This window comes from Melozone crissalis, unplaced genomic scaffold, assembly GCF_028551555.1.
Source record: "Melozone crissalis strain CALT ecotype California unplaced genomic scaffold, PUWL_Pcris_2 ptg000018l_1, whole genome shotgun sequence".
Taxonomy (NCBI): Eukaryota; Metazoa; Chordata; class Aves; order Passeriformes; family Passerellidae; genus Melozone; species Melozone crissalis.
In genome coordinates, this window is record NW_026535796.1 from 16996668 (window position 1) to 17011400 (window position 14733).

The 14733-nt window shown below is 45.4% G+C and overlaps 2 protein-coding genes across 5 annotated transcripts in view; one reads left to right on the forward strand and one right to left on the reverse strand.

Annotated features, from left to right (window-relative positions):
• Positions 1-14733, reverse strand: part of SYT13 (synaptotagmin 13) — a 176017-nt gene that overhangs the window by 109375 nt on the left and 51909 nt on the right. The gene's annotated exons all lie outside the window — the stretch shown is intronic.
• Positions 1-14733, forward strand: part of PRDM11 (PR/SET domain 11) — a 44918-nt gene that overhangs the window by 6474 nt on the left and 23711 nt on the right. For all 3 annotated transcript variants that reach the window (XM_054276207.1, XM_054276210.1, XM_054276212.1), the window contains exons 2-5: positions 11007-11125; positions 11487-11590; positions 12474-12736; positions 13536-13603. In XM_054276207.1, coding sequence (XP_054132182.1) covers positions 11010-11125; positions 11487-11590; positions 12474-12736; positions 13536-13603 — 551 coding nt within the window. In that variant the 5' untranslated portion in view covers positions 11007-11009. The remainder of the gene's footprint in view (positions 1-11006; positions 11126-11486; positions 11591-12473; positions 12737-13535; positions 13604-14733) is intronic.

Below are 14733 nucleotides of genomic sequence, written 5' to 3' on the forward strand. Positions count from 1 at the left end.
TGGCAGATCTGACACTGGGAGTATCTGGACTGCTGCCTGCCCCAAGGAAAAGGGGGTCGGTGTGACCCATGCTCAACCACTGCTCATCCAAGCCATGTAACATGAGTCCCTAACCTGTAGACAGATTTACCAGCTCTGAATAATGTCTGTTGTGCTGTGAGATCTTATCTTCCTAATGGCCTGCAAGAGGGTACAAATGAGGAGAAATAAATACTGCTCTTGCTTTTGCTTCCTCTGCATTTTGTGAAACAGTTGATGTGTTCTCATTTTGCCTGCTGTGTTTGTTAGTGCTTTTAAAGGACTAAGCTAGTTGGTCAGAATTTTGGGAACAAGTGAAAGTAAGATCTGCTCCTACCTTTTCATTTTCTCCTACATACTCTTTCCCTGTTTGCTGAACAAGTAAAAATAAAGGAGCTGCCTGTTGTGTCCTGAAGTCTAAATAGAGTGAAACCACTGTAACAAGCAGAGAGGAACTATCCTGTAACATCCTTTCACAGAAACAGGCACCAACTAGATAAATGGTGCCAAAGCCGGATTTTAGCTTTATTTTACATCTGTACTCATAGGTCCCGATGCAGTGGGGATTCCCCTGCACCTGAAACTGCCTGCCTAGAGGTATTGGTGCTCCAGAAGCTTTGCAATTTCACCTTTGATTCCTGAAGCTTTTGAGTTGGGTGATGAGAGGGGGCATTGTCCAATAACCAGCTGCCTTCTGGAAGTCCAGATGTCTCTTGTAGGAGTGGAAGTTTCTCATCAGCCTTTGGGGTAAAGAGCTTTGGGTTGTGATTTGTAAGTAATAGTATGCTCAAGAAACTTTCTGTCATGTGACTGTATCAAGAGTGAAATCGTGTTTTGTGATTCCTGACAGAGTTTAGCAGCAGTCTTATAAAAACCACTGGTGTATGTAAAGGCAGACCAGCATTTGGTTGTTGCTGCTGAGTGGGTTGTTGGTTTTGTGCAGGAAAAAGGAGCTCTGGCAAAATGCGCTGAATTTTCTGAGTTGCTAGGGCAGTTCGATTTTAGTGGATAGCTTGGCCATGGCTCATAGACGTGTGCACAAGCCTGTTCATCCATTTGGTCTTCTGACACCACTAAACATTCACCAGTGGAAGAAAGAGACAGCATACTGCAGGCAATCTTTCTTTCTAAAAGAAAGGAAAAGCTGGAACTTCTGGAAAAGTGTTGAGTGAAAGGCCATCTTGTTAGAAGATGGATGTGCTTTCAGAGGGGCTAATTTTGACACTAAGGAAATAGATGTAGAGCTGATTGCTGGCCAGGTGCCAGTGACTGAAGGGCAACAGAGGCTGAAATGCCAGGTAGTCCTGGCACTTCAGCCCATGACGGTTGGGTTGCATGAATTATCCCTCTGCCTTCCAGCTAATTTTATCCTGTTGATTTTTCATGAATCATTTCCCATCTCTGTGGGTTAGAAATTAAAGTGGAAGTTTGCTAGCCGGAATAGCCACATCTGCTATTTAGAAACTAATGTCTGGGGTTTGTTTCCTGCCCACCCCCACACCTTCCCTTTCCCTTTTTACCTCCATCATTGTTGAAATACATGAATCACTACTGTTGCTCATCTACAACAATTTTTAGGCTGAGCAGCCTGCACAGGTGTAGGGGTCTTCTGGGTGCATGTGACCTCCCTGTTGGCGATGGGGTGGCAGGCAGATGCTCAGTGCTATGTGGCAGGGTCCCAGGTGCACAGTGATGCTGGCAGGACCTCACCAGGGCATTTTGAATTTCCTACATGTGCTTTATAAAACATTAAAGACACTCCAGTGCCTTTTCCCTCTCCCAACACAGCAGAAGAGCAGGAGTGTGACAGTGGCTCAGCCTGTTATGTGCCTACCAAACACTTCCTCTCTCCAACTTTTTTGTCTGTCCATGAATGAGAGTAAAAGGTCGTTTGGGCAGTAAATTCACATGTCTGCTTCCCTTTGTTGAACTGTGTGCCCTTGAGTGACAGCTGGGCCAGCAGCAAGGGAAGGATAAGTTCATTATTCAGAAGCTGAGGGCTACAAGTTGGAATCCAGGGACCCACATGGGAGTTGCGTAGCATGGGGTCCTGTTGGTGAGCAGTTTTGCTGGCAGCTGTGCTAAGGATAAAAGCACATTCCCTTGAAGTATAGTGAGCACTAGATGAGTGAGAGGAGGTCTCTAGCTTGCTCATGTTCACTTCTAATCAGTCTTGGTGGATCGCAGTGAATACAGGAGACTGAATGAGTGATTGTGTTGGGACAGTTTTGAAAATTGCCAAGTGGATGGCCTGGGAAAATAAAAGCTGGGTAGCATGACACCAATCCTGGGAAAATATAAAGTTATTCATGCCTGAAAATTGGTGTCAGGGAAAGTGTTTTGTACTTCTTAAAACGGTTTGATTCTGTTCTTGGAGAAGTTTACTGTTGGCTTAAAGACATGTCTCTATGTGTGATGTATATAATTACATATAAAAGGCAGCTAATTCAGTTGTGAGAACCCAATTAATATCCAATGCCAGAGAATATCAATAAAATATATGTGGCTTAGGAAGTGAAGTTAGTGACTGGTGGTAGAGAACCATCATACAATAAATAAGCTGAAGTGGCAGTATAAACAGTAAGGGGGATGAAGGATACTCTAAGCTAAAGGACAGTACTAGCACACTAATAAATCAACTGTTTGAGAATTGACTTTAAGATGAATGTAGAAAATACCTTCTCAACATCAAAAGATCGAGGTTCTGGCATTGCCACCTTAGATGAGGGGAGCAAATAATCCAGCTATTTTAAGCTAGAGCTTGATCATTTTACAGAAGAGTCTCTGCAATATGATATGAGGAGGCTGTGTTTTCAAAGAAGTAAAGTTGATGACCCTTCTCTTCAGATAAGGGGAAGGGAGAAGCCAGTTCTGCCTGACACTTACTCAGTGATGCAGAAGACATGACTCATCACTGGCAAACTGGGTAGATGAAACATGTTTGGTGAATTGTAGCTGTTGATAGGGGCAGGACAGTGTAACACATTTTGTTTGGTAAATGAGATTATTGAAACCAAGTCATTTTCACGCAGACAAGTGGAGATTTATGAACCTGGAAAGGCATGTCCTGAACGTGATCTGTGAAGGGAGGCTGTGTCCTGAGCAGTCCCCTGTGAGAGCGTGGGGATCAGAATGGGCAGGCAGCCCTGGGGAGCTTTCTGTGCCAGGTCCTAGCGGCAAAAGACAGCCATGATTTCGGACACAAGCAGGGTGGTAATGAATCAGGCTAAGGAGGTAGTTTTACATATGTAAATTTTATATTTACTTCAGAATCAGTATTACATCAACGTGGCTTTCTAGTGCCAGCATCTTGAAGTAATACAGAGAAAATTGGAAGAGTTACACAGAGGAATGATACAAATTGTTGCAAAGCTGAGAAGATACTGCATGGCTACATATCTAGGGCTCAGCTCTGTATGTGGTTTTATTCAGTCCTTATCACTATTGCTATCCAAACACCTTTCAGTAGTGCCTTAAGGAAGAAGGCTCACAGCTGCCACTTAGTTGTACTCTTATTCTGTCCTTAGGGAGAAAAATGGTAAAATAACATCTAGTTTTAGTACTGGGGCTTTGTGTCTGTTTGTTTTAACTTTATAAATGTAGGTATATATTTATGTTGAAGCCAGAGGCAAAGAAGTGCAACTGGTGGTTCTGACCAAAGATGGTGAAGTTTATTACAGCCCTTAACCTGGGAAGCAATCCTTTCCAGTTGCTCAAAGCAGTGTCCCAGCATGCTGGGTATTTCACCCTTTCCCATCAGGTTCCAGGGCGCTTTGGAAGAACTCTTGCCTGGTGCCCAAAACTAAAAAGAATCACATATGACTTGTCTGTGATGAGGATTAACAACTGAGATAAACTCATGGAACGTTGGCTTCTCTTCCTCTTGCTAGTCTCAGATGGAGAATTTGTCCTTTTTGAGGGCTAAAAGGAAAGGAGTGGGACATAAGGGGTGTCAGTCAGATTGTCATAATTCTCATTTCTATCCTGAAACTGTGATTCTGTGAGATCCTGAGTACAGGAAAAATGAGGTGTTTCCATGTATTTTAAAAATGCAAGTCACTTATGTATTATTTCAACTGCAGTAACTACCTGCCTTGGTTCTGTGGCATGTTGCACTGTTTCAGAAGCTTTTAGGCTGCATGGGGGCTTTACATTGTCAGCATCCTGCTTGTTTGAGTCCTTACTCAATACTTTACATGGAGAAGTTGCATCAAGTTATACCTGCTTTGCATAGGCTGTGCTGATCCATGACAGTGCATGGACCAGCACGTGGATCCTTTTCTTACTCTCTCTGAGATCAACAAAGGGCAAATGCTCTGAGACCACAACACAGAATTTTGTGACAAATCTTGTAAAGTATTTATCAGTATGTTCCATCTTCACTAGAAGCCATCATAAAACAAAACTTAAGATTGGTTCAGGGGTTATTTCAGAGGTTTTCTGTCTTCTTCCCCATCTGAAATACATCTGTCATGAAGCAGATCATGGAGGGTTTTGATAACATGTTTTGCCAATGAATCATGTAAGAGTGACAGTGTGAACTCATCTCATGTCCATTAGAGACTACAGGAGGAGTTCCAGGTTGGCAAACCAGAATTTCCCTCTTCCCAACTTATCTGCAGTAAGGATGGCAGTGGGAATTTGGTGTTGTGCACCCCATTCTATTTGTCATGTCAGTTGCTGGTCTTGGGCAAGTTAGAACCAGCGGAAACTCTCAGTCTTCCCTGCTGTATAACAGGTTTAGGTTTCGTTGTTTTGAAGCTTACTCTCCAAGCTTCTTCAGAAAGCTGCAGAAAAACTGGTGGCGTTTGCAGGTATCTATCTTGTAGTCCTGACCTTCTTCAAGTGTTTTCAGAATCTGAAACTCAAACAAAATATTTCATACTTCTGGTAAATTTATGGCTTCTGAGTGTAGTGGAGTAATTGACAATGAGTTAAGTCCTGGTCACAGTCCATGGCTGCTCAAATCCTACCTCATGCGTGACCTATAACTTTCACTAATTAGGTGTGAATTTGTGACTGCTTCAGCTTGTTGTCAGATGTGCTGGCTGCATTCAGCCTTGCTCTGTGGCCATCAGAGAAGAGCTCTGGCCTTGCAGCAGGCTGGCAGACAGGTCATGGGGTCTTGCCATGCTGCCACCAACCTTTGCTATGCTGGGACACTGCTCCCCTGCACCCCCGGGTGGAGGACAGCCTCACCCACAAAAATGTTGTACTTTTGTGGGGAAAGTGCTGTGGCAACCATCTAGGCAAAACAAATTTTCCCAGTAGAGCATTGGCTTTTATCTGTCTATGGACAGTGGTCATCCTCTGAGCAAGCTGGTTGTCCCTCTTGCTTTGTGGGATCTTTGATCTTTCAGAGTTTGTGCTGGCTGTAAGCATGAACTGCACGGCCAACTGGTACTTCATAAAGTGACCTGAAGTCGTTGGCATGGCCGAGGACTTTGGTAAGGGCATTCACCTCCAGGAGAACGGTCAGCATGGGTCTTCCGTGGCTGTGTGGGGGGCAGCTCAGAGCCTTGAATGCTGTGCTTTATTCCCTGTTCTCAGCTTGTCAGTAGCTCACTGTTCTGGATTACTATTTCTGGTAATAATATGCAGCTGTAGAAAAAGCATACGAACTCATGTCCATTTTTCACCATGGGCCTTTAAAATGTGGTACGAGCTATGCAAGATCTGCCTTAAAAGAAGAGGGGATGACCTCCAGAAGGTCAGCAGTGAGAAGCTGAGTGAAGAAGCTGTGTGCTGAGGAGGAGATGGATTCCTGTATGGCTGTTTCACATGAAAGAATGTCCCAGTCTGGGAAACCTGCCAGTAAAATGTAAAATTAAAGCTCTGTTTTGGAGGCTGATCCATGCAGATAAGAGCCTGTGACTGTTAACTAATAACTACAAGAGTGGCAGTGATAAAGGCAGTATACTTGAGGACAGGAATTCACAGGTTTGTTCATGCTTAACCCCATTTGGAGGTTTTGTCCTGCATTGGAGATTAATAGCTCAGATGTTCTTGTGTTTTCTACTTCCCTGATTTTGAGCAATATGGCAGAGCCACTGGAGATCTTAATGTGTGTCATCCAGAAACGTGCCTGCTTTGTAAAGAAAACAGGAGGGGTTATGTGGCACTGCCTGTGAACCCAGGGATGATCCAGGGATGCCTCTTGGGATTTGTAGCAGTCACAATGGTGTCCTGGATTTGCCAAGGACCACTGTGCACAACTGCCTTTGCTATCCAAAGCACTTGATGTTTGTGCAGACAGCACCTGGGTCATCACAGCATCTCTCTGACCAGGGATTGGCCTTGCTGACATGCTGCTAGGACATTGTAGTAGGCTGTGTGCCCACTGAACATTGGGAAGGCTAAATGTCCTGGTAGGCACAGAGACATGCACAGTGAGGCCAAGTACGCCCTGGGAATACCCTCAGCAGTAACCAAGGAGCTGCTGTTCTTATGCTTACATGGCGCTTCTCCACATCATCTGAGATCTTCAGAGGCTCTTCATATTTAGGTGCTAGAACAAACACAGTTGTAAAAAATGCCAAGAAAACCCCAAAACAATGAAGTGGAGGGAGTGAAAACTGCAGAATGTGTACTAGACTCTTATAGCTGTAGAAAGCTAAAGGAAGTGGAGAAATGACAATAAAGAGAAACTAATGAGCAGTGAAATTGAGAAAAATTAAACACCACTTTGAATACATCAGAAGCTAAGAGTCCTAAAAGCACGGTCATTTGCTGAGGTCTGGAACTGGAGAAATGTCAATTTTTTTTTCCTGGAAGAAAAGCTGGAAGGTGTTACCAGTTACAGCAGCAGTGTAATGCTCTGTGTTGTAGCAGTAGCTTCAGAAATTAGCAAATAGCAGCTACTACAGCAGTACATTTTAAAGTTTGCTATTCTGGCTTGCTTGCGTCCAGGGGTTTTAAAAGGCCTGGCTGAGCAGTGCACTCTGAGCCATAAATGCTAATTTAAAAATAAATTAAAAAAATAAATAAAAGCATGTATAATGAGTTAGACTTAAAAAAAATGTTGTGTGTTACTCATAAACAAGTAGGCCAATGTTAAGTTTAACTGGGCAAATTAAACTAGGCTACCTGCAGTCTGATGTTCGCTTCCAGAAAATAACATAACAGCTGATATGGATCAGATTGGTCGTGAGTTAAGGGGCATTAATTGTAATAGTCAGTCTGTACAGTTTTTTTTTAATAGTTCTTTTCTAATGTAATATGATCTTCTGGTGTTGCTATAATTTTACTAAAGGTAAAACTGTTGGTAAGTCTGGCATGTTTAATGCACTGAATTGTGCAACAAGTCATGGGAATAAATAGGTGGGATGATTCATTGTGTCACACGCGCACTGGAGTGAGTCCAGAGGAGGGAGGGCCATGGAGATGATCAGAGGGCTGGAGCACCTCTCCTGTGAAGACAGGCTTAGAGACTGGGGATTGTTCAGCCTGGAGAAGAGAAGGCTCCAGGAAGACTTGATTGCTGCCTTTCAGTACTTGAAGGGAACTTCTAAGAAAGCTAGGGACAGACTAACTGGGCTTGTGGCAGTAGTACAAGGGGGAATGGAATGGCTTTAAACTGAAAGAGGGTAGATTTAGATTAGATATTAGAAAAAATTTATTTACTGTCAGGGTGTTGTGGCCCTGGAACGCAGAGGAGCTGTGGCTGGCCCATCCCTGGAAATGCTCAAGGCCAAATTGGATGATTCTTTGAGCAGTTTGGTCTAATGGAAGCTGCCTCTGCAGTGGTATTGGAACTAGATGATCTTTAAGGTCCCTTTCAACCCAAGCCATTCTGTGATTCAATGTGTAAAAGGAAACCTGACTAAATAAAGGGTCACAGTGTGACAACAAAAGGAGCCCCATTGCTGTAGCGTGGTAGTCTCAGCTGGGAATTTTTGGGTTTTTGGCTCAATGCTAATCAAGAGGCAGAAATCGGTCTCTTCTCCCTATTAACAAGTGAGAGGAAATGCCTCCAGGTTGCACCAGGGTAAGTTTAGATTGGAAATTACAAAAGAGTTATCAAGTGTTAAAACAAATTGCCCAGAGAAGTAGTTGAGTCCCCAGCTCTTGGAGTTATTTAAAAGACATGTAACTATGGCACTTAGGGATATGGTTTAGTGGTGGACTTGGCAGTGCTAAGTTTATGGTTGGACTTTATGATTTTAAAGGTCGTTTTCAGCCTAAATGATTCTATGATTTAGTGGTGGACTTGGAAGAGCTAGATTTATGTTGGACATGATGATCTTAAAGGTCACTTGCAGCCTAAATGATTATCTTGGTTCTAAGATTGTTGGTGTCCTGGGAAAAAAAGCACAAAGTTAATTTGGATTGTGTTTGTGGGCAACATAAAATCTGAGCAAGTTGCAAGTAATGAAAAGAGGTGAGTTAGTGGTGAATTTGGGTTGTGCGTGTTTGCTGGGTGGGACAACAAGGAGTTGTGTGACGCTCTTAAAGCAGTCACCTACTCTCAGAGCGTGTGGGAGGGCTGGCAGGATGCATGGTGGCCTGGGAGCTCCTGCAGGAGCAAGGGCTCTTACAGCAGCATGGTGGTTCACTGAAAACAGAGCCCCAGCTGAAAACAGAACCCCAGCTGGGCACGGTGACCAGAAAGCAAATGCAGCACTTGGACACGAACACGGCAATCCTGAGCAGGGGCAGGGAGGGCGTTATCTCGGTGCAAGGTGCTGCTCCTGCCAGTGTGCTGCACAGGAATGTTGCTGATAAGTAGGAGGGAGTCCAGGGAGGACCAGGAGAGGGGCAGGCTGCATAATGTGCTATACAGTAAAACACAGAGCTTCATGTGTGAAGTAAACACAGTGTTTCTTTCTTCTTTTTTCCCCTTTATTTGGAGCTATGCAGTAGTTTAACCAGAGCTGAAGGAAGCAAGGTGACCTTCTTGGCAGGAGGTCAGAATGTATCATCACAGGGTTTTTCTCACTCTGTAAGACTCCATGGGGCAAGAGTGGGAAAGGAAAAGCCATTTTATCATCAGAAACAAATATACGCATCTCTTCCTACGGAATGATTGGGGATATGATATGGGTGTTTTTACTTCAGGTGTCCTGTCTGCCAGGCTTCCAACACAGGTGGTTGCTCTGACTGAGAGCATCTGCCCCACAGGCAGCATCCACCTTTCCTGTGACAGTGCTGGCCCCATAGCTAACCAGCTCTGAGGCAGCACCTATCTCTTCTTGTCTTTTAACATTTTCCTGCTCCCCAAGCTTTCTTCCTTTTCAGCTGCTTTACTGCAGACTTTGCAGAAAAGATCTTTTCTTCTCTGAGAAGGCCAGGTAGGCCATGATTGCAGCACTTGCTGGTAAATGGGTACAGGACTGCAGAGCTTTCCTCTTGTCCCAGAGAGCGCAGACAAGGGACTCAGCCTGCCAAAGTAATGAGCCCTTCTTTGGCGTTACTATTGCTTTCCTTCTGAATGGCTGTGGCAATTCTGAAAGAAAATCTGTCTTGTTTTGGATGTCCTGTAAAGGCTTAAAAGTGCATGTGTTTGCCTGTGTCTAGTTGTACTTATGCTGGGGCTTTGCTTTCAGACCACTGTATGAGTATTAAGTAACACTCCTTGATAAAGGCTTGGTAAACGTCTTTCAGGCTGCACATTGTCATGTGAGAAGTTTGATTGGAAAAATGAATCATTTGTCCCTTGGCACAAAGCAGAGCCAGAGAGGTTGGGAATGGCATTCCTTCTTGTGGTAAATAGGGCAGAAATGCAGACCAGACTTCTATGGTGTTCAGGCCCATACAAGCATGTGTGGAATAAGAAAAATTCCTATCTTCAGGGGTTTGTGAACATGAATTTAGAAATGCCCTGAACCAAGCCATGATGGGGGTGGGCTCTTCCACCAGATTCCCTGACAGAAGTGATCTGATGAGCTGTGGAGGCCCCTCTGTCAGCACTGCAAGTATGCAGCATAACAGAGCATGTCATTGGGCAGTGGACATGGAAGGGGCCATCACAGGGGATTTTTGGGGAGCAACTGTGAAATCTGTCCAATCTGGAGTGGTACCTGAGAGCAGACAGTTTGTGTGCCTTAGAGGAAGTCTTAAGATGAATGCAAATGTAGAGATGAGCAGCACGCTAATTTATTCCTTTTCTCAAACTGAGATGCTCTTATGCTTAGTGGCCCTTTCAAAAATCTAAATCTATTCCAAATTATTATCACTTGGCATATGTATATTTTCTCTTCAGCACCACCCCACAATGGGAGGGGGAGGAAAGTGTTATTGTTTTGGAGCTTGCTGTCCTTAAACATTGTTAAGTGATTGATGATTCTGTGAAGTGTCTCCTGGCTCTTGGGTTGAGCAGAGGGAGAGGCATTTTCACTATGGCAGCCTTGCCTGCCAGAAGGGTGGTGGTGGCTCAGCTCTGGCTGCTGTAAAGGAACATCACAAGCATGATTTGTATAGTCTTGGTGGAGTCCTGAAGGGTGCTGTAGGCACTCTTCCTGTTCCTCAGAGGTGTCCAGAGCACATAGAAAGCTCTGTCTGCAGGTGTGTAGTACAGTATATTCTGTTCTCAGGTGGAAATTGGCATATGTAAGGTCTGTAGGCAGATCCTGGTTCAGTGCCCCAATCTGCATTCCTCTTTCTTGTCCTTCTGTCCCCAAAGACTTGCTCTGAGGTAGTGGTGCTCCATGTTCCCATAACATATCACACCCATCACTCATAAATTCCATGTGTATTGGAAATCCTATGTGTGTTTTTAATGGGCTCTGTGAAGCATACTTCAGATTCTCCATGGCTCATGCTCTTCACCTGACCTGCAGGTGAACCGCTCTTCCCTCCCCAGTGCAGGAAGAGGTTTCCACGTGCACGTGTGGGTGCTCTGGTGTGTGATGGCAACTCTTGGTGCCAGGAGGGAGCCTGATCTACTGGCTGCATCCTGGTCTGGGGGAGAAGGCTGTGGTTCCTGGGGGAGCAAGGTTGTCATTTCTCAGCTGCTCATATTTCTACTTCCTTCCTTCATTCCTTTTCAGAACATGAGTGAGAACTTGAAGGACTGTTTGATCCAGACCCAGGCTTCCTTAGGGGAGATGGTGACGATAAAAACAGAGGCCTGCTCTCCACACCGGGACCAGGAGTATGGACAGCCTTGGTATGTGGTCGAGCTTTGGTCTGATGTGCTCTAACCCCTTCTCTCCACCTTCCAGCTTAAAGGTGGTTTTGAGGAATATACTCAAACTGCTTGAAGTTATTAAAGCTCTTCCTTATGACGTCTGCCTTGGGGTGGTTGCCTGCTCATGTGCACCTACTGTAGCTGAAGCCATTTCCTGCTGTGGGCTTTAGCCTTAAGGATCTGATACAGCAGCTTTTGGCAGGTTGGGTGGCAAGTTTAGTTATTTCTCTGCTACAGTGGTGGGACTGAAGGAGTTGGTCAAGCCCCGTTGCTTCAGCTTCTCTCTGTTTGCAGTCCCAGCATCTTGCTAGGTTAACATCATCTGTCGTTCCCTCCTCAGCTCTGGAAGGCCTGACCCACAGTCCATTGAGATGGAACCCAAGAAACTGAAAGGGAAACGGGATGTAATCATGACCAAGAGCTTTCAGCAAGTGGATTTCTGGTGTAAGTGTCTTATGAGTGAGGGAAAAGAACCACTGCTGCTTGTGTAGACTTTGGTCTTCCCTGTCAATTAGGGGCAGGAAGCGGCGGGGGCGAGGAAAGCCAAGGGCAAATTTGCATTCTTATCTGAAAAGACTGGCATGGTTGGTAGGGAAATTGTTGTGCAGAAGCAGCTTGTCCCTGAAGGGGCTAGGCAGAAGTAGGGAGGTAGGAGGAAACATGAAAGTTGCAAATGAAAATGCACATTGGAAAACCCTGAGAGTCTAGAAAACACAATGACTTGAATTCAGAAACTGCAAAGGGAGCATTGGGCAGATGACAACTGTTTCCCTCCTATTCTGGAAAGAAAACTGGTACCATTTATGTTGGCATACCTACAGATTATCAACTGGCAGACCTGCGTCTCTGTCTGGGGACGGGACAGGTGCCTGGGATGCTGTCTCTCTCCCAAGCACAGAATGAAGGCTACATGATGAGGGTATTTGTTTTCAGGGATGCTTGTTTTAGCTGCCCTCTGGTGTGTGGAGAATCAAACCTTTTGGCTAGAGGACTTGCTGCTAAGCAGGGATGTGCAGGGAGCCCTCAGCCTCTGTCTCTGCAGGTGGTGATGGGCCTTTCCACGTGTGTTCAGCCATCAGTGGCAAATGCATGCAGGGCACCAGGGCTCAGGCAGGTGCAGGTGTTGGTAGGGGAGGTGTGGGTTGGGGCAGAGCCCATGTTGAGAGGTGTGGCAGAACAAGGGAGCAGGCAGTGAAACATCTGTGTGTGTGTGTAGGCTGCAGTCTGGGGAGGGGGCTCAGCTGGGCCAAGGAGAGGACAGGGAGCTGTCCTGAGTGCTGTGCATTATGTCTGCCATACCTAACCCCTGTTTCCTTCACATCTGCAGTCTGTGAGTCCTGCCAGGAGTACTTTGTGGATGAGTGTCCAAACCATGGCCCCCCGGTGTTTGTGTCTGACACGCCAGTGCCCGTTGGCATTCCGGACCGGGCAGCGCTGACCATCCCGCCTGGAATGGAGGTGGTTAAAGAGCCCAGTGGGGAGAACGACGTGCGCTGTATGAACGAGGTGATCCCCAAAGGTCACATCTTTGGGCCCTATGAGGGGCAGATCTCTAGCCAGGACAGGTCTGCAGGATTCTTCTCGTGGCTGGTGAGTGACAAGTTTCCCCAACTAAGTGACACCTCAGCCATGCAGTTCAGAGCTGGGGGAGTCACGGGCTTGTGGAGCCAAACCTTAGCCATCTTCCCCCTTCTCTGAAGGTCTTTCACTGGCCACATGGGCACTACATCAGCATCGGCCTGCCATAAATATTAGCAGCTTAAGGGTATAGATAAATGATCTAGGGATTGCAGAGTTCTCTCAATGGGCCCCTAGCACTCCCTCCCAGCCTGCCTGAGCTGAGGAGGTGTCCAAGAAGCCAGAAAAAAAATCTGGTCCATCAGGAACTGATCTACATGCAGATTCGAGCACCAAAACTCTTTTCCCCTCATACTACATGACTTGATTAGCATATGAGATAGAGAGATCACTGGATCAACTCATGTTAAATACGAGACTTGCAATGTAGGACTTAAGTTATTAATGGGAAAAATTGAGACCTGCTGATGTGAAATGCTCCTCACAATTTTCTGTCTGTAAAATAAATGTGTGTCTCAGCCCTGTCCCAAAAGGGAAGTTAGTATTTTTTATCCCAGGATTGTTAATGATTTTGTCAGCTGCATCCATAGTTACAGATATTTGTACATAAAAAAATGGCTCTCAGTCAGTTCAGAGTAGCCTCTATGCGCTTCAGGTCAGCAGCCTGTAGTACTGGGATAGTGGAGATTCACATTACAGAATTTCACACCATGACTCAAGGCTAGAACTGAAGCAGTGATTTGAGATTCATAGACCTTCTCCTGCCTGGACCAGCTTGTTGATGTGCTGCATCCATTCTCTTGTTCCACAGATCGTTGATAAGAACAACCGCTACAAATCCATTGATGGGACAGATGAAACCAAAGCAAACTGGATGAGGTGAGTCCAGTTCTCTTCTGCGTTCCCTTTTGGGACTCTGTCTTCCAGAGAGAGGCCATCAAATACTCCTTACTATTTTGTGTGTTGGAATACCAAGCCAAAATGTCACCTCATTTTGCAAATGGTATGCTTGTACTGTTTCAGTATTTATTATAATTAGTATCTTTGACATCAGATTCAAAGAAAGGGTCTGAAAAAAGACAAGAATGTGTATATGGAGGATTGCTATTTTCTGGAATGAGAATAAATGTTAAAGATGATCGTATTTATCCATTCTTACAAGCACTGATACGTCTCACTCCATTTTTTTTACTCATTTTTTTCTGTTATGTTCAAGTATTTGCAAAATGCTTTGCATTGCCCCCGAGGTAACATTTGATTCTGTTTGGTTTTTTTTTCTTTTTATCCCTACTCATTTGACAGATACTAAAAGAGGTGCTTTTTTTTGCTTTCTTTCTGGGCCTCATTTGCAGCAGCTGTCGGTGCTGGCTGTGGGTCGGCAGTGCCAGCTGTCCTGTGCGAGGAGAAGGGCGAGCCGGGCGACTGGAGGCAGAGCTGAGGCGTGTGCTTGCGCTCCCTCTGCTGGCCCTGCGCCTCGGCAGAGCAGCCGGCAGCTGCGGCAGGGAGGGCCCGTGTGTGGCCGTGGGGCAGCGTTTCTGGGGTCGGCATAAATCTGCACAACGTCGGTCACTGAGGCCTCGTACGTGTGGCGAGTCACCAGAACGGGGCATTGCTGCACGGTGAGGCCCGTCAGACCAGTGCTGCTTCTGTGGGGAGCTTTGGAAGTGGTTATTATGAGGAAGGCATTTCCTGCAAGAGTGAGGCAGCATGGGATTAGCTGGTTTGTTGGCCTGGGTGTCTAGGATTTTCAGTTGTCCCTCGTTACGGGAATAAAAAGCATGAAGTACAGGTAAATGCAAGATTGACCTATCTGGTCCTATCTGGTTGCACAACTTTTGGCCATTTCAGTCTTCACGTGGATAGCAGCTGTTCTGACATTTATTTTCATAAAGTTCAGCAAAGGATTTTGTTTTTCTGTAAGGATTCTAGCTGTTACAGTTGTTCACTGCTGGATGAGATAAAATACTAGACCAGGGCTGAGGCTGGAGTCATCACTTCAAAAAGAAGCA